The sequence below is a fragment of the Schistocerca cancellata genome, chromosome 12 (genome assembly GCF_023864275.1).
Source record: "Schistocerca cancellata isolate TAMUIC-IGC-003103 chromosome 12, iqSchCanc2.1, whole genome shotgun sequence".
Classification (NCBI taxonomy): domain Eukaryota; kingdom Metazoa; phylum Arthropoda; class Insecta; order Orthoptera; family Acrididae; genus Schistocerca; species Schistocerca cancellata.
This window is the reverse complement of record NC_064637.1, coordinates 134,379,981-134,404,769: the sequence shown is the minus strand read 5'-3', so window position 1 is coordinate 134,404,769 and position 24,789 is coordinate 134,379,981. Positions and strand designations below refer to the sequence as shown.

At 45.2% G+C, this 24,789-nt stretch overlaps 1 protein-coding gene and 1 non-coding gene across 2 annotated transcripts in view; both read right to left on the bottom strand.

Annotated features, from left to right (window-relative positions):
• The window catches only part of LOC126109906 (phosphoserine aminotransferase-like), a 94,997-nt gene extending 70,807 nt beyond the window's left edge, over window positions 1–24,190 (bottom strand). Inside the window, exon 1 of the mRNA XM_049914994.1 lies at window positions 23,993–24,190. Within this exon, the coding sequence (XP_049770951.1) occupies window positions 23,993–24,052 (60 nt within the window). The 5' untranslated portion in view covers window positions 24,053–24,190. The remainder of the gene's footprint in view (window positions 1–23,992) is intronic.
• Window positions 3,863–3,933, bottom strand: Trnag-gcc (transfer RNA glycine (anticodon GCC)). The gene has a single exon. It is a non-coding gene; the product is annotated as a tRNA-Gly (tRNA).
• Window positions 24,191–24,789: the final 599 nt, after the last annotated feature.

Here is a 24,789-nt window from a genome sequence, read left to right as displayed (position 1 = left end):
AACTCAGAAAAGGGTTCGTCGAGCCTCCCTGCAGCAATTCTGGACGTGTGGGGTGTCGCATTGTCCCGCTGGAATGCACAACGGACATGAATGTATGCAGGTGATCAGACAGGATGCTTACGTACGTGTCACCCGTCAGCATCGTATCTAGACGTATCAGGGGTCCCATATCACTCCAACTGCACACGACCCACACCATTACAGAGCGTCCACCAGCTTCAATAGTACTCTCCTGACATGCAGGATCCATGGATTCACGAGGCTATCTCGATACCTGTACACGTCTATCCGCTCGAAACAATTTGAAGCGGGACTCGTCCGACCAGGCAACATGTTTCCAGTCATCAACAGTCCAATGTCGGTGTTGACAGGCCCAGGCGAAGCGTGAAGCTTTGTGTCGTGCAGTCATCAAGGGTACACGAGGGGGCTTTCGGCTCCGAAAGACCATATCGATGATATTTCGTTGATTGGTTCGCACGCTGACACTTGTTGATGGCCCAGAATTGAAATCTGCAGCAGTTTGCGGAAAGGCTGCGCTTCTTTCACGTTGAACGATTCTCTTCAGTCGTCGTTTGTTTCGATGTTGCAGGATCTCTTTCCTGCCGCAGCGATGTCGGAGATCTGATGTTTTACCCGATTCTTGATATTCACTGTACACTCGTGAAATGGTGCCCGCATCTCGTGGTCGTGCGGTAGCGTTCTCGCTTCCCACGCCCGGGTTCCCGGGTTCGATTCCCGGCGGGGTCAGGGATTTTCTCTGCCTCGTGATGGATGGGTGTTGTGTGCTGTCCTTAGGTTAGTTAGGTTTAAGTAGTACTAAGTTCTAGGGGACTTATGACCACAGTAGTTGAGTCCCATAGTGCTCAGAGCCATTTGAACCATTCGTGAAATGGTTGCACGGGAAAATCCCCACTCCATTGCCACCTCGGAGGTGCAGTTTCTTATCGCTCGTGCGCCGACTATAACACCACGTTCAAACTCACTCTGTAATGGTATGGGGCGTGTGCAATTGGATTGATATGGGGCCCCTGATAGGTCTAGATACGATTCTGAAAGATGACACGTACGTAAGCATCCTGTCTGATCACCTGCATCCATTCATGTCCCTTGTGAATTCCGTCGGACTTGGGCAATTCCAGAAGGACAATGCGACACTCCACAGGCCAGAATTCCTACAGAATGGCTCCAGGAACACTCTTGTGGAGTTTAAACACTTCCGCTGGCCACCAAAGTCCACAGACACTAACATTATTGAGCATATCTGGGATGGCTTGCAACGTTCTGTTCAGAAGAGATCTCCACCCCCTTGCGCTCTTACGGATTTATGGACAGCCTTGCAGTATTCATAGTTTCATCTCCCTCCAGCGCTACTTCAGACATTATTCGAGTGAATGCCACGTCGTGTCGCGGCACTTATGCATGCTCGCGGGGGACCTACACGATATTAGGCAAGTGTATCGGTTTCTTTGGCTCTTCACATTCACATTTGGCTCTTAACATTCTACATTTTTTATCTTCATGCCATTTATTTCTCAGCATAGTCACCCTGGCAACAAACACATTTCCCGCAACGAGAGACCGGTTTCTTGGTACTGTCACTGCAGAATGTTTGACTTCGTTGATGCAGCCACCGCCTCATCTCTGCTTGCACTGCTTCATCACTATCAAAGTGAAGTCTCCAAAGTGTTCTTTAAGTTCTGCAGACAGGTGAAAATCGAATGGCGCCAAGTCGGGACTGTATGGTTCAAATGGCTCTGAGCACTATGGGACTTAACATCTGAGGTCATCAGTCCCCTAGACTTAGAACTACTTAAACCTAACTAACCTAAGGACGTCACACATCCATGCCCGAGGCAGGATTCGAAACTGCGACCGTAGCAGCAGCGCGGTTCCGGACTGAAGCGCCTAGAACCGCTCGGCCACCAGCGCCGGCATAATCGATTACACACAGCTATGTTACACGCTACTATCTGAAACCTGTAAAGGGAGTCAGTGAAGCGGGTAAATTGATCGAATAATATGCATGACATGTAATACCTCAACCAATATAGAGAACAGAATAAAAAATTCGGAGGCATTAGTTTTCAGCATGCTCTCATACTTTGATGCAAAAACAGAGGCTTCACTGCTGCCATTAGAGCTAACAGAAGAAACCTTAAACATTTTCAAAACGAGGTGTCTGGAGATTCACGTTGAATCTGTCGGGCAAATTCTCCAGGTATTTGATTTTCAAGGAAAAGTAATAAAAGATAGAGAAATGCTAGAAGCCACAAAAATATAGTCATTTAAATCTATTTTGCCTCTTGTGACTGCATTCCACAAGTTGGTAAAAGTCAGAACGACTTCAACACATTGATATGGAGTGGCGTTCGATGTTCGATACGCAACAGTGATGTTCCATTTTATTGTAGTGCGCAATACTTTTATGATAGGATTAAGCGTATAACGTACGGGGCTCTAAGGCAGTCTTTCTTCTTTTATAGCAGTTTGTGAGGAATGTCTTAAGCCTCCCTCATTCTGGTGCCGCAGTGGAACGTCTTTTTTCATCAGTAAAATTACCGTAAGTTTTAAATCTTTTTCCCCACTTAAATTACATCATTCGCATGGAGCAAAAAAGGTAGCATGCATTTACAGTGTGTGGAGAATGATCTAGAAGATTGTGACTTCCATGAAGTAATATTGCTTTGGCAGCTCTGAACTCTATGTTCATCGTAAATATTTTGACAGCTGTCACGCCCACCAAAAATATCTATATGCTGGATTCACATCAGTTGAGCTAAAAATTGGTGAGTGTAATTTTGCATTCTGGCAGGATTAGACAACAAGGTGAGAAACTATGAAATTCAGTTTAAGTAATATATTTAACATTTTTGTAAAATTGTGCACATTTTTACAAAATATGGGATTACCTTTGCCCGGGTCAAAGTAACCCCAAAATAACGATGCAGTGGTTCTAGAATCTGATGATGACTCTGAATGTTTCTCTGCTGTGCACGACAATATCCAGCACTACAAAATGTCTAAAGATAAATCAGCAGCTGGGTAGTATTCTACAGATTTATACGACAACGGAGTCTCCTCCTGAACTGGGACTTTGGTGAACGATGAGGGTGCCATAGTGAACCGTATTGAACAGAAGAAGTGCTACTGCAAATGGCCAGAACAAACAGATAAACTGCTTTACCCTTTGGAGAGTTTGATAACAATTATCAGTCTGACAAAACTAACAAAATGTACCAGAGCTTCAGTCATTTGTGCAATGTATGATACATTCTCGTAGTTACCGTAGTATAACATACTACATAACAAACATTCTCGTACATAACAAACATATCAGTTTGGATTCCGTAGAAATACTGGAACACGTGAGGCAATACTGGCCTTACGACTTATCTTAGAAGAAAGATTAAGGAAAGGCAGACCTACGTTTCTAGCATTTGTAGACTTAGGGAAAGCTTTTGACAACGTTGACTGGAATACTCTCTTTCAATTTCTAAAGGTGGCAGGGGTAAAATACAGGGAGCGAAAGGCTATTTACAATTTGTACAGAAACCAGATGGCAGTTATAAGAGTCGAGGGCCATGAAAGGGAAGCAGCGGTTGGGAAGGGAGTGAGACAGGGTTGTAGCCTCTCCCCGATATTATACAATCTGTATATTGAGCAAGCAGTAAAGGATGCGGCATCAAAATTTTGACCGACCATTTGAAGATATACACCCTGAAAAATGTAAGTGACACACGCTGGGAAGCTCGAATCGATAGCGTCAAAGCGGTTAGTTATGTAGCCCTAGTGGGTGACATCACTACCTTCATCGTTACGGATTTTACACTTCATGGAAACGAAATTACGTAATTAAAACATTTGCATCGGCCGGGAACCGAACCCGGGCCGCCCGCGTGGCAGGCGAGCATTCTACCACTGAACCACCGATGCTTCCAGTAATCGGTCCAACGGTATCAATTATCAGCGTGAGTGATGACATCTGTACATGAAGTAATATTTTGTTTGTTAGATATTATATCCATTCTTGAATAACACGAGCCGTTATCAACTCCATGACCTTGATCTTCCCTTCTCCCACATCGTTCAGAACACGGATGCCCGCGTGTTTGTTAGGCCTCTCATGCTGGTGTGACGTATTCGCGTTTGCCACTAATAAACAACACGTGTAGTAATATCTAATAACTTAGTACCATCAGTTACAGAGCGAAAACGAACCCCACAATGATATCGTACGATCTAGCAAGTGATGTAATTAAGACGCAGGATATCGTTTAAAATGATGTCCTCATTACTTATTTCAGTTTTGGCAGTTCACTACTTACACCCGATTACACAACCACCGAATTAGTGTTGAACTCTTCTGTGCTCTTTAGACATGTTCATCACACATTTTACACTCCTGGAAATTGAAATAAGAACACCGTGAATTCATTGTCCCAGGAAGGGGAAACTTTATTGACACATTCCTGGGGTCAGATACATCACATGATCACAGGCACATAGACACAGGCACATAGACACAGGCAACAGAGCATGCACAATGTCGGCACTAGTACAGTGTATATCCACCTTTCGCAGCAATGCAGGCTGCTATTCACCCATGGAGACGATCGTAGAGATGCTGGATGTAGTCCTGTGGAACGGCTTGCCATGCCATTTCCACCTGGCGCCTCAGTTGGACCAGCGTTCGTGCTGGACGTGCAGACCGCGTGAGACGACGCTTCATCCAGTCCCAAACATGCTCAATGGGGGACAGATCCGGAGATCTTGCTGGCCAGGGTAGTTGACTTACACCTTCTAGAGCACGTTGGGTGGCACGGGATACATGCGGACGTGCATTGTCCTGTTGGAACAGCAAGTTCCCTTGCCGGTCTAGGAATGGTAGAACGATGGGTTCGATGACGGTTTGGATGTACCGTGCACTATTCAGTGTCCCCTCGACGATCACCAGTGGTGTACGGCCAGTGTAGGAGATCGCTCTCCACACCATGATGCCGGGTGTTGGCCCTGAGTGCCTCGGTCGTATGCAGTCCTGATTGTGGCGCTCACCTGCACGGCGCCAAACACGTATACGACCATCATTGGCACCGAGGCAGAAGCGACTCTCATCGCTGAAGACGACACGTCTCCATTCGTCCCTCCATTCACGCCTGTCGCGACACCACTGGAGGCGGGCTGCACGATGTTGGGGCGTGAGCGGAAGACGGCCTAACGGTGTGCGGGACCGTAGCCCAGCTTCATGGAGACGGTTGCGAATGGTCCTCGCCGATACCCCAGGAGCAACAGTGTCCCTAATTTGCTGGGAAGTGGCGGTGCGGTCCCCTACGGCACTGCGTAGGATCCTACGGTCTTGGCGTGCATCCGTGCGTCGCTGCGGTCCGGTCCCAGGTCGACGGGCACGTGCACCTTCCGCCGACCACTGGCGACAACATCGATGTACTGTGGAGACCTCACGCCCCACGTGTTGAGCAATTCGGCGGTACGTCCACCTGGCCTCCCGCATGCCCACTATACGCCCTCGCTCAAAGTCCGTCAACTGCACATACGGTTCACGTCCACGCTGTCGCGGCATGCTACCAGTGTTAAAGACTGCGATGGAGCTCCGTATGCCTTGGCAAACTGGCTGACACTGACGGCGGCGGTGCACAAATGCTGCGCAGCTAGCGCCATTCGACGGCCAACACCGCGGTTCCTGGTGTGTCCGCTGTGCCGTGCGTGTGATCATTGCTTGTACAGCCCTCTCGCAGTGTCCGGAGCAAGTATGGTGGGTCTGACACACCGGTGTCAATGTGTTCTTTTTTCCATTTCCAGGAGTGTATATTCTTACTATGACCCCTTATACCTCTCCCCCCCCCCCCTCCTAAACACACAGAAACCTCAGACATCTTATCACACATTGAACCACCGTGATATCCTTTTTTCTTCTAACCCTCTCCCCCCAAATCCCCCGCCTCCACTCACACACACACACACACACACACACACACACACACACACACACACCGGCTATTTGTACTCTACAGCTGAAGTTACTTGTGTTCCTTTTTGTTTAGCGCCCTAGTTGATGATCAGAAACAATTGATTTCTGAACGTATTGCATGCGATGCTGCTTAAACGGCAATGGCGTTGCTGTCTTCCCTCTTTAGGTTAGGATACGACATATTTCGTTAGTACAAAATGTGTTACGCTCAATCTATGTTTTGATTTCCGTTTACTAAGCATATCGTACGCATCTGTATGTACACTAAGAAAGTACGAAAAGCTAATACTATTTAACGTACATACGAACGTTTTTTTACACATATTTGATGTTTAAAATGTGCAACTACGCAAATGTTGAATTAAATGATGTAAATTACGGTATCAGTTAGTTCTTCTGTATAGGTGCGTTGTACGAATTGTTTTCGCAGCCACAACTGCTGTGAGACCTACATTCGCGTCAACAGGACTTCTACGTGTATGTGATGGCGCCTTTGAGAGCAGTCGTCCTTCACCTTTGGAAGGACTCGTGAATTCCTTCCATCCACACAAACCCCCCCCCCCCCCTTTCACCACATACATTTCGCACAAAATATGTAACGGATGCATTGGATTGGTTCTTCTGAATAAAGATGTATACACAAAATGTAGTGTCTGGAGTTATCACAAAAACCCTTCTCATTATACACCACGTCATTTCGTTCCTCCATTCTCGTATATGGGGCGCGTAGGCTGTAGTACACTATGTCATCAAAAGTATCCGGACACTTGGCTGAAAATTACTTACAAGTTCCTGGCGCCATCCATCGGTAATGCTGGAATTCAATACGGTGTTGACCCACCCGTAGCCTTGATGACAGCTTCCACCCTCGCAGGCATACGTTCAATCAGGTGCTGGAAGGTTTCTTGGGGAATGGCATCCCGTTCTGCACTGAGGGAGGTACCGATGTAGGTCGGTGAGGCCTGGCACCAAGTCGGCGTTCCAAAACATCCCAAAGGTGTTCTATAGAATTCAGGTCAGGACTATGTGCAGGCCAGTCCATTACAGGGACTGTCGTGTAACCACTCCGCCACAGGCCATGCATTATGAACAGGTGCTCGATCGTGTTGAAAGATGCAATCGCCATTCCCGAATTGCTCTTCAACAGTGGGAAGCAAGAAGGTGCTTAAAATATCAATGTAGGCCTGTGCTGTGACAGTGTCACGCAAAACAACAAGGGGTGCAAGGCCCCTCCATGAAAAACACGACCACACCATAACACCACCGCCTCCGAATTTTACTGTTGGCACTACACACGCTGGCAGATGACGTTCACCGGGCATTCGCCATACCCACACCCTGCCATCGGATCGCCACAATGTGTACCGTGATTCGTTACTCCATACAACGTTTTTTCACTGTTCAGTCACGCTCCTTAAGAGCCGTCCACACGCAACGATCTGTCTGCGCAAATGTCTGCGCACATCACATCTGCGCAGACAGATCGTTGCGTGTGGACAGAAGATCTGCACGAACCTGAGGTGTGTGCAAACCTGGAAGTTGGAGTTGGAGGTTTGAGCGAAAACTCTCAAATCTGTGGGTTCAAACCACATCTGCGCAGACAAGTTGGAGCATGTGGGCAGGCGATCGCCGCAAATCTGGCGCGAAACAGCTGTTTGCTCAGTCTAGTGTTTGTATTTGTGCGCACAGGGCATTAAAATGGCTGATACTCGTCGGTGTTCTCTAGAGTTTGTAAGCGAATTCATTGAAATGTATAGAAACCACCCATGTTTGTGGAAGATTAAAAGTAAAGAATATAGTGACCGAGACAAAACGACAGCAGCATACAATGCTCTAATTGAAAAATTGCGGGCAGTTGACGCCTCGGCAAACAGAGTAACGGTAATAAAAAAAAAATTTTAAAAAAATTCGTTGCGAACTGGCGAAATTATTTGCGGATGGATGTCGAAACTTATAATTATCTCTTAAAGTTTGTAACCCATCATATTATGAGAAAAAATACTTGTATGAGAAGGGCAATTTCTCCTAATGAACGGCTGGCGGTAACATTAAGATTCCTAGCAACAGGAAGGAGCTACAAGGATTTGGAATTTTCAACTGCAATATCGAAACAAGCGTTGAGTCAATACCCAACACATGTGAAGCTATTTACGCTGTCCTGAAGGATGAGTTCATGAAGGCAAGTCAAGTAAATTAAGTCTGTCAGTGAACTGTTTACCGAAATGAGTTATCCAACGTTCAGAAATCTAGAAGATCTGGTGTAAGAGTAGATCAAGTATACAACGTTATGGTATTTTGATTTGCTTGGCTTTCTTAGTGATCAAGAAACGCCAAGACCAAACAGGAGTACAATTGAAGATGAAATTGGAGTGTCAATGTGCCAGGAAATGGAACACGAGATAATGTAAGTAAAACAAAACAGGTTCGTCCTGCAACTCTCGCAGTAAATGTACGTGAGAAAACTGCTTTCGCTTTAGCAGCCACTGTCTACACCATTTTGACCGCTTTCTCTGTTTCCTGCGGTTGGTCTGAATGTTTTTTGCAACACAGACCACAACAGAACTTCCTCCATTTCTATATTACAAAATAACTGAATTAAATTTTTGACGTTTACAGAGAGCGTAGTCGTTTCCACTGATTTTTTTTTCTACACCGACAGATAGCGGGCGAGTAGTAGATTTGTGTCGTGTGAACACACCACATTTGCAGCGATCTTTTGCGTGTACAGACATCTGCGCCGATGTCTGCGCAGACAGATCGTTGCGTGTGGACCGGGCTTTACACCAAGCGAGGCGTCATTTGGCTTTTACCGGCGTGATGTATGGATTATGAGCAGCCGCTCGATCATGAAATCTAAGTTTTCTCACCAACCGCCTGACTGTCATGGTACCTGCAGTGGACCCTGATGCAATCTGGAATTCCTGTGTGATGGTCTGGATAGATTACACATTACGACCCTCTTCAACAGACAAAGTCGGCCTGTAAGCTCTTGTACTGCAAGTGTCCCTTCACATTTCCAATTCACTATCTCATTGGAAACAGTGGACCTAGGGATGTTTAAGAGTGAGGAAATCTCGCGTACAGACGTCTGAGACAAGTGGCACCCAATCACCTGACCAGGTTCGAAGTCCTTGAGTTTCGGGGAGCGCCCCATTCTGCTCTCCCACGATGTGTAATGACTACTGAGGTCAGGAGTACCTGGCAGTAGGTAGCAGCACAATACACCTAATATGAAAAACGTATGTTTTTGGGGGTGTCCGCATACTTTTGATCAGATAGTGTAATACCTACATTTCTTAGTGTTCAGTAGTACTTGTAACATTGTTAACATCTCATCGACGCACCCACCGTCGGTCAAACAAACCCGTGACCATTCATTGGTGCTACCGTTCTTTGCACATGTTCAGTATCTCCTGTTGGTGTTTATTTATTTATCTATTTGTCCATATCAATCTCCTGAAACATTCTAAATATGTCACTTGTGTGGCCATATTGTCTGCATTTGGCTTACAATTCTTGAGGTATTTCCGTTCTGTCGTTGCAACTACAAAAAATGTGTGTGTGTGTTTTTTTTTCATCAATTGAGATAAAGTATCGTCGGTGGTAGTGATTTCCGCTTGATTTCTCGCCTACATCGAGAAAATAAGACCGAAACTATCTGTGACTACAGAAGAAAAAACATCAACATTGTGCTAGCAGACGGCATTTCCCGATGTAGGCGAGAAATCAACAGGAAATCATCACCACTGATGATGCTTTACCTCAATAAAGTGAAACGTGTCTAGTGAAAAAAACATGTAGTTTTTGTAGTTGCAACGACAGTACGAAAATACTCTCAAGAATTCTAAATAAGACTCTACTATTGTAACTAAATGAATGTGACGCGACTATTCAGTTTTATTTGGAAACAGTATAACTTTAAAGTCTGATGGTGGCCTTGTAAGCGAAAAACGGATTAACTCAATATACTGCTTTTCATTTATTATACTGTTGTTTACCAAGAATCGACGAAAGAATCAGTTTACATGATTATTTACGTTAGTTACTAGTTACTGTATTTCATATAGCGTAAAGTGTTTAGTGAAAAATTAACACTCTCCAGATGTGTCTGTGCAGTGCGTCTTCACTGATTTGACAAAACCGCTGCCGCTGAGTCTGTATAAGGGCATCATCACACATGTCCGGGCCATGTCCGTGAGGAGACACGTTCGAGGACGAACTATATAAAAAAAAAACTTAACTCCATCCGAACAGGCGTTGAAGGCCCAACGGCACCGACCGACCACCGTGTCATCCTCAGCCCACAGGCTTCGTCGGATGCGGATTGGAGGAGCATGTGGTCAGCACACCGCTCTCCTGGCCGTTGTCAGTTTTCATGACCGGAGCCGCTACTTCTCAGTCACGTAGCTCCTCAGTGTACTTCGCAATGGTTAACCCTTTCGTGGTTGATGGGTCATATATGTCCCACTAACTTTGAGCGCCACTTCGAGTGTCGGGATATATGTCACCCAGCTCTGCACGGTGCTGCCATCTAGGGACGACTGTACTGAACCTAAAAAAAAAAATCGGGACTGCACTGCAAAGGCAATAGAGAAGCGGTGACTACTTTTGTTGACTGGCGTGTATATATGGCCGCTGCAACGCCACTTACTTGTGTCATTCTTCAGTTTTCATCATTTCTCACTTTCCAGCGATGTCTGAAGTAAGTAATTCATCTTATTATTAACTTAATAATCATTTTTTAGTACAAATACAGTGTGGAATGTACTTCACAGTGACTCTACTATCTTATAACCGAAATAAAATTAGTGGGGCACATGTGTCCCAGCAGACATTATTTGTAAAGATTAGTAATACAATTGATTAATGGGTATTCATCCAGGAAAAAGAGGGGATCAACGCCCACTTTCTTTCCAGCAAAGAGAGGAGTCTCTAGTGTGCCAGATGACGTCTGGCTCGTGAACTTAGTCAAACGTGTACCGAAAGACAGTAGCACTAGGAAGCGATGCAGATTCTGCAGCACAAACTCTAAAGAGAAGAGAACAAAAGCTGTTTGCACTGCTTTTGGTGTACCACTCTGTGCCACACCATGTTTTTCCAAGTTTCATGGCATGTAAAGTTTTGTAAGTATTGATCATGTATCATGAAAACTGAAATGTAATGAATATTTTTTTACACTGGCTCTAAACAAATAAAAAGATTACATGCATGTATAATTTGTAGTTATTTTATTCTCTGCAAAATCCTGTTTATGGCTGCAAAAATAAAATTACAAAATCAGTCAGTCAGCAGAAAAGGTATCTTGCGTTGGTTCATGGGACATGTGTGTCCCACTTACCGTCGTAAAAAAAAATGGAGAACTTAAAAAATATTTTAGTGGTGAAAATATAATAATGGAACTGAAAAGAAACTGTTATCACCTTAATATTTTAAAAATCTGTAAAAAATGACTTTTATCCATGAAAGGGTTAAGTGAACCACGCTAGCCAATAGCGTTCGCAGACCGGACGGTCACCCATCCAAGTGCTAGCCAAGCCCGACAGCCCTTAACTTCGGTGATCTGACAGGAACAGGTATTACCACTGCGACAAGGTTCGCGTTCGCAGACCGGACGGTCACCCACCCAAGTGCTAGCCAAGCCCGACAGCCCTTAACTTCGGTGATCTGACAGGAACAGGTATTACCACTGCGACAAGGCCGCTGGCTAGGACGGAATATGACATTAATATAAATGTAGCGTTCGGGACATGACAGGGCAGTTCTCGAATAATGTTAAGGAGCTAAGACCGTGCCGGGCGGAATTTGTTCTGTTACCGACGACGCGCCGGTAGAATTATTTTGTAGGCTGTGCAACTGTGCAAGACCTGTGTACAAAAAGGATGTGGAAGGACTAATACACGAAGTTTTTCGTAACTTCTTTCTTGATTAAGTTCTGTTTACTCCTTTTTGAACCTACCTAAAAAAATAAACAGGCGTTTTATGGCTGCAATTGTTAGTCTCCAGCAATTGTATTTATTTTCAACTTAGGTTCTAGTTTCAAACTTCCTAGCAGATTAAAACTGTGTGCCGGACCGAGACTCGAACTCGAGACTTTTGCCTTTCGCGGGCAAGTGCTCTACCAACTGAGCTACCCAAGCACGACTCACACCCCATCCTCACAGCTTTACTTCTGCCAGGGCGGGGCGTGAGTCGTGCTTGGGTAGTTCAGTTGGTAGAGCACTTGCCCGCGAAAGGCAAAGGTCCCGAGTTCGACTCTCGGTCCGGCACACAATTTTAATCTGCCAGGAAGTTTCGTATCAGCGCACACTCCGCTGCAGAGTGAAAATCTCATTCTAGGTTCTAGTTTGTTTAAGAGCTGACACCTGTACTGCGTCATCTTAAAATACTCATAAAACTTTAGCTCATCATCCATGAGATGAGGAAATAATGTTCGAAACTCTCCCTGTGCTGATCATGTTTTCTAGGCACTGTGGATTCACATATTTCTTCTTTTTTATGACCTTGCTTCATTTTCTTCTTCCTCTAAAGCAAGTGCTACAGGGTGGGGCAAATAAAAGTGGGCCGGATGAATGGATAGATTGGTCGTGAATTTGTGGCAACGGAGGAAAAAAAAGAGACCTACAGTTACTACCGACAGGATGGAGCCGTCCGCATCTTGGATCCCAGTCTTCACGCCTGACAGAGTTGTTAGCAGAGGTGAGTCTGGTCACGGCTCTAGCTGGCCACCCAGGTCACCCGATCTGCCAGTGTGCGATTACTCGGCGTGGGGAGGTGTATCGCAACAACCCTCATAGTCTTCAACAACTGCAGCAGAACATTTAGGATGAGAGTGCAGCAATTCCAGCAGTCCAGTTTCGATCTGCCTTCAGCAACTTGCTGTCCGGGACCCAGAAGTGCCAAGAGACGAATAGTGGTCACTTTCAACACCTGCTATAATCGGGTTACTACTGTATTTTCTTTCCTATGTTTAGTTTTTTTAGTACCCTGGAACTCTTTTCTCTGCACCACTTTTATTTGCTCCACCCTCTATTACGGAAATTAGCGAACATACACTACTGGCCATTAAAATTGCTACACCACGACGATGACGCGCAACAGACGCGAAATTTAACCGACAGGAAGAAGATGTTGTGATATGCAAATGATTAGCTTTTCAGAGCATTCGCACCAGGTTGGCGCCGGTGGCGACACCTACAACGTGCTGACATGAGGAAAGTTTCCAACCGATTTCGCATACACAAACAGCAGTTGACCGGCGTTGCCTGGTGAAACGTTGTTGTGATGCCTCGTGTAAGGAGGAGAAATGCGTACCATCACGTTTCCGACTTTGATAAACGTCGGATTGTGGCCTATCGCGATTGCGGTTTATCGTATCGCGACGTTGCTGCTCGCGTCGGTCGAGATCCAGTGACTGTTAGCAGAATATGGAATCGGTGGGTTCAGGAGGGTAATACGGAACGCCGTCCTGGATCCCAACGGCCTCGTATCACTAGCAGTCGAGATGACAGGCATCTCATCCGCATGGCTGTAACGGGTCGTGCAACCACGTCTCGATCCCTGGGTCAACCGATGGCAACGTTTGCAAGACAACAACCATCTGCACGAACAGGTCGACGACGTTTGCAGCAGCACGGACTATCAGCTCGGAGACCATGGCTGCGGTTACCCTTGACGCTGCGTCACAGACAGGAGCACCTACGATGGTGTACACAACGACGAACCTGCGTGCACGAATGGCAAAACGTCATTTTTTCGGATCAATTCATGTTCTGTTTACAGCATCATGATGGTCCCATCCGTGTTTGTCGACATCGCGGTGGACGCACATTGGAAGCGTGTATTCGTCATGGCCATACTGGCGTATCACCTGGCGTGATGGTATGGGGTGCCATTGGTTAGACGTCTCGGTCACCTCTTGTTCGCATTGACGGCACTTTGAACAGTGGACGCTACATTTCAGATGTGTTACCATCCGTGGCTCTACCCTTCATACGATCCCTGCGAAACCCTACATTTAAGGAGGATAATGCACGACCGCATGTTGCAGTTCCTGTACGGGCATTTATGGATACAGAAAATGTTCGACTGCTGCACTGGCCAGCACATTCTCCAGATCTCCCACCAACTGAAAACGTCTGGTCAATGGTGGCCGAGCAACTGGCTCGTCACAATGCGCCAGTCACTACTTTTGATGAACTGTGGTACCGTGTTGAAGCTGCACGGGCAGCTGTACCTGTACACGCCATCCAAGCTCTGTTTGACTCAATGCCCAGGCGTATCAAGGCCGTTATTACGGCCAGAGGTGGTTGTTCTGGGTACTGATGTCTCAGGATCTATGCACCCAAATTGCGTGTAAATGTAATCACATGTCAGTCCTAGTATAATATATTTGTCCAATGAATACCCGTTTATCATCTGCATTTCTTCTTGGTGTAGCAATTTTAATGGCCAGTAGTGTACTTACAACGGGAAAGCTGGCGAGCCTCGGTTCGTAGAGGTACAGGCAGGAGCACAGCCATCACTGGTCAACCAGGCGTTCGGTCCTGACACGGCCGGGACAGATTTGTGCTGGCCTTAACTTTGTGGAGAGCAGTCTGTGTGTATGTATCACTTATGACGTAGCTGGGCCTGGAGCTTGCTGCTCAGTTTGAAGATAGATTGTACCACTCTCGCACTGTTGTCATTGTAGCCGTCTTGCTTATCTTACAAAATATGAAAATGGTGCGTCTGGACAACGAAGTAATGATTACGGAAGTGCAGATACAACCATGGCTCTGCAACACATGGGACGAAGAGTATAAAAACAGAGATAAAAAGTGAGAATGTGGCGTTGAGTTACAGCGGGCATTCAGGGAGAAAAATGGGGATGGAACGGATGACAAGCAGAAATCAGATTTTGGTGAGCAATGAAAGTAAATATTTCATTAATAGTTATAAACAGTGTACACTAAAATGCATTCATAAATAGTCAACGAGCCAGTTTTTAGACTAAAAAAACTAGTCCTCTTTCGAACCATGGTACAGATCCTTGAAAGTAACAGAAGGTATCAGTAAACTGATCTCTGATACTGTTGCCACTATTAATGAATACCCACGTGATGCCTCTTTCGTCGTGAGCAATCCCAGACGCACGCGAATAAAATGGCGCGCACACAAATTTCTGAAAAGAACGCCTGTATTCATGGGTGTTCTCGTGTCCACACGTTGCCTCATTCCGCAAGTCTGCTGTGAATCTCGTTCTTTGCCTAGGAACTTGTGTTGTGTTTATTGTGATGAAAATGCGACAGAAAAACAAAAAAAAAGCTACTGTAGGTAAACTAGTATATAAGCAACAAAGGTACGAGAAATGTAAAGATATGACAGCGTTGGGTCTGTAAATTTCAGGAGAAGGTCATGACGGGATTTTGGATTTTCTGCTTGGGAAAATGCAGCGATAAGGCTGGCAATAAAATTTTGTTAGCTAGTAACTGGTGACTTATCCGGGGTGGTCCATGGATAGTGACTGGGCCAAACATCTCACGAAATAAGCGTCAAGCGAAAAAACTACAAAGAACGAAACTCGTCTAGCTTGAAGGGGGAAACCAGGTGGCACTATGGTTGGCCCGCTAGATGGCGCTGCCGTAGGTCAATCGGATATCATCCGCGTTTCTTTAAATAGGAACCCCCATTTTTTATTACATATTCGTGTAGTACGTAAAGAAATATGAATGTTTTAGTTGGACCACTTTTTTCGCTTTGTGATGGATGGTGCTGTAATAGTCACAAACGTATAAATACGTAATACATTACCTGTGTTAAAATTGACCGTTTATCAATTGCGGAAAAGGTCGATATCGTGTTGATGTATGGCTAATGTGATCAAAATGCCCAACGGGCGTGTGCTATGTATGCTGCTCGGTATCCTGGACATCATCCAAGTGTCCGGACCGTTCGCCGGATAGTTAACGTTATTTAAGGAAACAGGAAGTGTTAAGCCACGTGCGAAACGTCAACCATGACCTACAACAATTGATGATGCCCAAGTAGGTGTTTTAGCTGTTGTCGCGGCTAATCCGCACATCAGTAGCACACAAATTGCGCGAGAATCGGGAATCTCAGAAACGTCGGTGTTGAGAATGCTTCATCAACATCGATTGCACCCGTACCATATTTCTATGCACCAGGAATTGCATGGCGACGACTTTGAACGTCGTGTACAGTTCATCCACTGAGCACAAGAGAAATTACGGGACGATGACAGATTTTTTGCACGCGTTCTATTTAGCGGCGAAGCGTCATTCGCTAACAGTGGTAACGTAAACTGGCATAATATGCACTATTGGGCAACGGAAAATCCACGATGGCTGCGACAAGTGGAACATCAGCGACCTTGGCGGGTTAAAATATGGTGCGGCATTATGGGAGGAAGGATAATTGGCCCCCACTTTATCGATGACAATCTAAATGGTGCATTGTATGCTGATTTCCTACGTAATGTTCTACCGATGTTATTCCAAGATGTTTCACTGCATGACAGAATGGCATGTACTTCCAACATGATGGATGTCCGGCACATAGCTCGCGTGCGGTTGAAGCGGTATTGAATAGCATATTTCATGACAGGTGGATTGGTCGTCGAAGCACCATACCATGGCACGCACGTTCACCGGATCTGACGTCCCCGGATTTCTTTCTGTGGGGAAAGTTGAAGGATATTTGCTATCGTGATCCACCGACAAGGCCTGACAACATGCGTCAGCGCATTGTCAATGCATGTGCGAACATTACGGAAGGCGAACTACTCGCTGTTGAGAGAAATGTCGTTACACGTATTGCCAAATGCATTGAGGTTGACAGACATCATTTTGAGCATTTATTGCATTAATGTTGTATTTACAGGTAATCACGCTGTAACAGCATGCGTTTTCAGAAATGATATGTTCACAAAGGTACATGTACCACATTGGAACAACCGAAATAAAATGTTCTAACGTACCTACGTTCTGTATTTTAATTTAAAAAACCTACCTGTTACCAACTGTTCGTCTAAAATTGTGAGCCATATGTTTGTGACTATTACAGCGTCATGTATCACAAAGAGAAAAAAGTGGTCCAACTAAAACATTCATATTTCTTTACGTACTACACGAATATGCAATAAAAATGGGGGTTCCTATTTAAAAAATGCATTTGATATCCATTTGACCTATGGCAGCGCCATCTAGCGGGCCAACCATAGCGCCATCTGGTTTCCCCCTTCAGGCTAGATCCTGCCTCGGGCATGGATGTGTGTGATGTCCTTAGGTTAGTTAGGTTTAAGTAGTTCTAAGTTCTAGGGGACTGTTGACCTCAGATGTTAAGTCCCATAGTGCTCAGAGCCATTTGAACCATTTTTGAACCGTCAAGTTTCGTTCTTTGTAGTTTATTCGTTTGACCCTTATTTCGTGGGATATTTGGCCCGGTCACGATCAATGGACCACCCTGTATACTCGTTTGAATTATTTATTCCTCATTTCAAAATAGAGCATTTCAGTTTTATCAAATTTGTAATGTGGAAAATTGTAATTTGTTATTTGACTGTTTTCTACCTCGTTTCAGTGTAGGAAATACCTAAGTCCGTAATTATTAGCGTATTTTGTTCCCATACAATATTAAAATTTATATCTATTAACATCTATATTGTTCTCGTGTATAATTATGACTTGTTACATATTCATGCAATTCTCTTGCATACTCTAACAACGGAACACGAATACAGGAACAAAAATAAAATTGATTATTCCTTAAACTGAGAAGTACTTAAGGAAGGTTCTTAGTAGTTGTGTGAATGTTAATTTGACTTTCAGTGCGTGATTTGTATTTAATCATGAAATACGACATGAGGATTAACATCCTCGGACTCGACAAATTTGGAAATCATAGACGCCAGAATCCACTAGAACGGAAGTTCTGTTATTCACTTTCGTACATTTTGCATCATCAGTGTGCTCCATTTCTACTTTTAGTAGTCTGTTCAGGAGCTACACATACCCCATCACTTCTTTTGTTCTGATGTCAGGCTTCTCAGTTGTGCTTTTAACCATAGCACGAATATTCGTCCACACTTTTCATATACACGTTTCATAAATTTTGGCTTATTCTTCTCAGCTTTCCTATTACGAAACTTACAGTATCTTATTCTTTACAGAAATATGAACGGAGACTTTTTATCTAATACGTGACGCTCAGGGCAACATCTCGAACTTTTATTCAAACAAACTTCTTAGTCTGCAATCATCTATAAGCTTATGTGTGCATCCTTTGGAGTCAGTAGACATCATTGCACATAAATCGATTTACAGTATAACTTCAACACACTACACAATCACATAAGGGCTCCAGCTGCCTATCATCTCCTGAAAAGTGCAAAGATTCCCACCGATGGCGGGAAACAATGCGCTTTACTTACGGCCTCCATTTACAGGAAATTACGCATGTTGCGCTGTTGGAAATTTACGCGCATGCGCAAAGTTGAATACAAAAAAGGCATCGTGTCGACATACCTTTAGTTCCTCTTGCCCCATGTGCAGGAATACTTTCCATTACGCATGTCAGCGTATCATCAAAACTGTAGCCGTCACATTGCCTCCCAGAACTGTGAAGTGTGCAACATGCTTGTATCACAGTATCCGCTACACCCACATTAATATCGATTGGACGATGGAAAATACTCCATTTACTACATAAAATGCGCCATGCACATTCTACGTAACGCCGTGCTTGTGATAACACGTAGTTCAACACTTTTTGTTTATTTATCAAGTTCTTTGCCGCAAATGGTCTCATTAAGTTGTCACTCACAAAAAAAGCCCCGTCAGCCGCAAACATGTAAGGGATTTTCAGTCCATAAGGATCGTTTGAAAGTGATGCTGGATCTGGTAAATTCAAAGTGCGATTGTAAACGTTTTACCTAATTCTGTTGCTTTGAATACATTACAGTCTCCTTGATTACCATACGCCCCTACGTCTAAATCTGAAACAATAACTTCTGTCTGCTATTGTCGTTAGTACAACGGAAAATTACTCTCTCTAATTACAATGTTTGCTGCCTGATCTTCATGGTTTAGTGCTTCTTACGAGGTTTCCATCTATGGATCCCACACAATGAGGGATTACTTAGTGATCTGTTACACGATTGTGATTTCACATCTGGCATTTCGTGGGGAGCCAATATTTTTTTTTAAATTTATTACCAACTTTGACCCTGACAACATGTTAAGTGTCCTGCAGTATATACACTCCTGGAAATGGAAAAAAGAACACATTGACACCGGTGTGTCAGACCCACCATACTTGCTCCGGACACTGCGAGAGGGCTGTACAAGCAATGATCACACGCACGGCACAGCGGACACACCAGGAACCGCGGTGTTGGCCGTCGAATGGCGCTAGCTGCGCAGCATTTGTGCACCGCCGCCGTCAGTGTCAGCCAGTTTGCCGTGGCATACGGAGCTCCATCGCAGTCTTTAACACTGGTAGCATGCCGCGACAGCGTGGACGTGAACCGTATGTGCAGTTGACGGACTTTGAGCGAGGGCGTATAGTGGGCATGCGGGAGGCCGGGTGGACGTACCGCCGAATTGCTCAACACGTGGGGCGTGAGGTCTCCACAGTACATCGATGTTGTCGCCATTGGTCGGCGGAAGGTGCACGTGCCCGTCGACCTGGGACCGGACCGCAGCGACGCACGGATGCACGCCAAGACCGTAGGATCCTACGCAGTGCCGTAGGGGACCGCACCGCCACTTCCCAGCAAATTAGGGACACTGTTGCTCCTGGGGTATCGGCGAGGACCATTCGCAACCGTCTCCATGAAGCTGGGCTACGGTCCCGCACACCGTTAGGCCGTCTTCCGCTCACGCCCCAACATCTTGCAGCCCGCCTCCAGTGGTGTCGCGACAGGCGTGAATGGAGGGATGAATGGAGACATGTCGTCTTCAGCGATGAGAGTCGCTTCTGCCTTGGTGCCAATGATGGTCGTATGCGTGTTTGGCGCCGTGCAGGTGAGCGCCACAATCAGGACTGCATACGACCGAGGCACACAGGGCCAACACCCGGCATCATGGTGTGGGGAGCGATCTCCTACACTGGCCGTACATCACTGGTGATCGTCGAGGGGACACTGAATAGTGCACGGTACATCCAAACCGTCATCGAACCCATCGTTCTACCATTCCTAGACCGGCAAGGGAACATGCTGTTCCAACAGGACAATGCACATCCGCATGTATCCCGTGCCACCCAACGTGCTCTAGAAGGTGTAAGTCAACTACCCTGGCCAGCAAGATCTCCGGATCTGTCCCCCATTGAGCATGTTTGGGACTGGATGAAGCGTCGTCTCACGCGGTCTGCACGTCCAGCACGAACGCTGGTCCAACTGAGGCGCCAGGTGGAAATGGCATGGCAAGCCGTTCCACAGGACTGCATCCAGCATCTCTACGATCGTCTCCATGGGAGAATAGCAGCCTGCATTGCTGCGAAAGGTGGATATACACTGTACTAGTGCCGACATTGTGCATGCTCTGTTGCCTGTGTCTATGTGCCTGTGGTTCTGTCAGTGTGATCATGTGATGTATCTGACCCCCTTCCTGGGACAATGAATTCACGGTGTTCTTATTTCAATTTCCAGGAGTGTATTAAAGACATAAAATTAAATACCTCAAAATGGCATAAAAGGCTGAAACCTGGATCGCACTTAAATAAACATCAAAACAGTCAAACGGTGGTGAGTTCCTTTAAAAAATATTGTATGACTGTTGCTCAGCAACATCAAAATCAGTGAGGGAAGTTTGCTGTCTTCTCTACTTGGTCGCTGATATTCTTCCGCCCTTCTGTAGTCGGTGGTTACGTATAGTTCCCTTTTATCATCTGCCATATGAACGTGCATGTACCTCTACTAATGTCACCTATCGTAGATCGGTTGAGAAGAAACTCAAAATGTAGAGTATGCATCTAATTACCAGTCCCTAGATACCTGTAAAATTTGACTTGATCCATCGGAAATCGTTGGCGAAAGTCTGCAGATTTTCTTTTTATTTCCATATTGCACGACGCTTTTCGGGAAATTATTCCCATTTTCAAGTGCGTTTTCTGTGTGCCATGTCATTCGTTCGTGATGTTTTCCAAGTGTGGGGTGCTGCATTGTCCTGTTCTCTTTACTGTAAGGTATGAAAACGGGCGCAAATTTTAGTCAGTCATCGATATTTACACAGAGTTAGTAGCGAAACTGTATGTAAAGATCGCCCGTTAATTAAAAACTGCACCTGTTTTTAGAGATTAACCGACGCCTTTGGACATGACACAGCGGAAGCACAGCATTCTTATTTAACGAAGTTCCGCTCATAGCTGACAGTGACAATAAGTGCGCACAGTGAATGTCACCGTAGTTTGTAGCGATGCACTTGCTGACAAGGATTTTCCTAGGCTTGATGCTGCCTGAGAAAAGCGCCCGTATGCCCAGCACAGAGCCGCACGTGTTGCTTGAATCGCGGCGTAAACGCTCGTGAGAAACATGCTTGTATGGCCGTTGCCTAATTAAATCGTATTGAATCAGGCGCGCGGGTCACCAAAGGTTGCCCATGTCCTGGGCTAAAGAATTGAAAAGCAAACAGCAAGTAAACGCACACTCGCCCAGAAAACAGTACTAATAAAGAAAAGTATGATAGCCGTGCCAGTGAAATTTCTCGGCAATATGTAGCAGCAGAGAAAAGTTTCAGAAAATCGTATGTTAGGCGTGGCTTTCGAGTTAATAAGAAGCTAAAGCTTCGAGTAAAACATAAATTGAAAAGGTGCGCATGACAAATGTGATACCTCTGGAGTATACAGAATTAATTGTAATAATGTGACAAATATTATATCGGCCAAGCCGGCCGCTCTGTTACATAACGTTTAAAGAGCATTCACAGCCGCGTAAGAAACTGCTTTGGAATTGAATTTATCAGATGGTGGTCGTAATAACAGGGAGGATTCAGAATAGCACGCATATTATTCACAGCAAGCAAAAGCGTCATCCTATAAAGTTATCAGAAGAGCTTACATTTATAAAGTGAAAAAGGGCAAGGGCCAACAAGAATACTAGACAGAGTGAATCTGCACCCAATGCCTACTTTCCTTTATTTCGCATGACCTACATCAATTATTGAACGCCTTTATTATGTGCGCCATGCCTTTGTCTTTACCTAGTATAGAGCGCATTACATTTTTGCTTCGCTTTATCATATTGAGCGGATTACTCTCGTGTTTATTTGTACCTTCTGCGTTTATATAATACATTTCATCAACTAGATAATCCTTTTAGTTGATTGTTACTGTGTTTTATCACTGTTTTCTTGGAACGGAATGTCAGACGGTACGAGAGGCCCTCTGGGAGTTGCCATGCGACGCCAACAGAGGGCGTGATTACTTACCACAGTCTTATTTATTATTTTATTCATTTGGCTCCTTTCCCTATTTATTTTATTGTGTTTACATTATTCTGTTGGCTCTGTAAGCTTGTTCTTGCGTATGTCGTTATATTTTTACCTAAAACCGCCACAAGCCCGTTTCAGAAGTACATACTAAATGCTCTAGCAGAACGTGTCAGATGCTCTTGAAAACCGTTCGCGGACGATGCGGTTCGCGATTGTCTATAACAAAGTAGCAACGCCAGAAGACAGTATCGATTTACAGAATCGCCTGCAGAGAACTGATGAATGGTGCTGACAATTGATCCTGAACGTGAATTAATACAACATGTTCAAATCAAATGGCTCCAAGCACTATGGGACTTAACATCTGTCATCAGTCCCCTAGACTTAGAACTACTTAAACCTAACTAACCTGAGGACATCACACGCATCCATGCCCCAGGCAGGATTCGAACATGCGACCGTAGCAGCAGCGCGGTTCCGGACTGAAGCGCCTAGAACCGCTCGGCCACAGCGGCCGGCTGCAACATGTTCCTTTGCTTGGACTTTCAGCGTGTTGTTTTGCTTTGGCTGTTCTTTACATCAAACTTCTTAACAATTTAAATTTAACTTTAGTCGTCTTTTTAATTTACTGCAATTTATCACTGTAATAACTTATACACCTGGTACGCCCACTACAGAATTTACATAGTGTATTGTTCTTTTTATTGTATTTTGTACACTGAATATGTGTAGGCCTACAGTAGCGGCATCCACGGAGCTAACGACACGCACATTCTTGTGGCTACTGTACTGCAGTTTGTTATGAACAGTAACGCTGTTAACAAGACGATTCAGCCGACACTGTGGCATAATTTATGCCATATTTTAAATATGTGCGACGATGATCTTGCGTTTCTCTTTTGACGATACCACTATGACTTCATTCATTATGTGTCCTCGGAGTTTTTCGCGGCTGCATGTCTGAATACAATCTTCTCGGTTTTCGAGCAGCACCAATTCGAATTGACGCGGCTTCGCTATACTTGAACATGTTTTTAAAACAGCTGTGCCTCTTAATATTTTAAACGTATGTTTTCCACAGCATGTCAGTAACACTTTTCATTATGGCATTCTTTATTGTTTTAAGATGTAAACAATCCACTAGTTGTATTTGTATTTTACCCGTGTTCTGCTGAAGATGGTGATCGCTGGCAGAAACCCGTAAGGACCTAGAGATTTTGTGGAGTTAAAAAAAAAAATGTACACTTTCTGGCTCAGTTTATTCGCGACTACGTCGCAGCTTGTGATACCTACCTACAAGGGTTCCGTTTTTATCCACTGAGGTACGGAACCGTAAAAATGGACGCGAACTACACGGAAACTAATAAGACTCAAAAACGTGCGGCTCGTTATTTGTTGCTGCGTTGGATCATTGAAGGAGCCTCCGTTTGCCGCCCGGTGGACGAGTAAACAAGCTCCCGTTAGCGACAGGCGACACACCTGACCTTGACCTTGGGCGTGACTTGACCTACGCTCACACGCTAAGGACGCAACCCATTCTCCTCCGGCGCGAGGCCTCGCTCAGGGAGCGCCACAAACTCACCTCTCGCGGCAGTTTGGCCGGCCCGGCTCCGAAATTGAAGACCTTCTTAGCTGTCGCCATGTCACGGCTGCTGTTGCTGCGTCGCTCGCACTGCCTGCCACTGGGAACACTGCTCTCCCGTTCGCCTGCCAGACGTCAATTGAAGATGAGTGGCCGCCGGCTGCTGGAGCGTCGCGCCACCGGCTGATAACTGAGCAAGTGGACGCGCTGCCAACCTAACGGCTGCAAACAGCGCCGAGCTCACTGGCTGGATGGGCCACATAATGGGAACCTACAAGATGCCAGCGCTGTTACTGGGCTGCTTCGGGGCCCTCACACTTTCAGTAATACAGGGTGTTTCAAAAAGAATATATGTATTTCGAATGCATGTATTTAATAAACTTCAAGACATACGAATAAGAAACTTGACACACATATTTACGAACCTCTCAAGTTCAGATTACAGATGTTCAATATGTCCTCCATCAGCGACACGAACAATATCACATCGATATTCAAATTCCTCCCATACTCAAGCAAGCATGTCCTTCGTCCAGGGGTGGATCCTGGGGGAAGGGGGGGGGGGGCAAAGGGGGCAATTGCCCCCCCCCCCCCCCCTGGTGCGTGACCGATCTTTTCTTATTGTTAATATTTACATTCACGAAGAAAAACAGCTTATTATGAGCATAAAATAACGTAATTAACAATATACGATGATTTCCTGAACACAGTCAAATACCCTATTATAACTTTTCGCAGTCGTATCCTCATTGCTGCGTATAAACACATGCGCGAACTCGATGGCAACATTCTGTCAA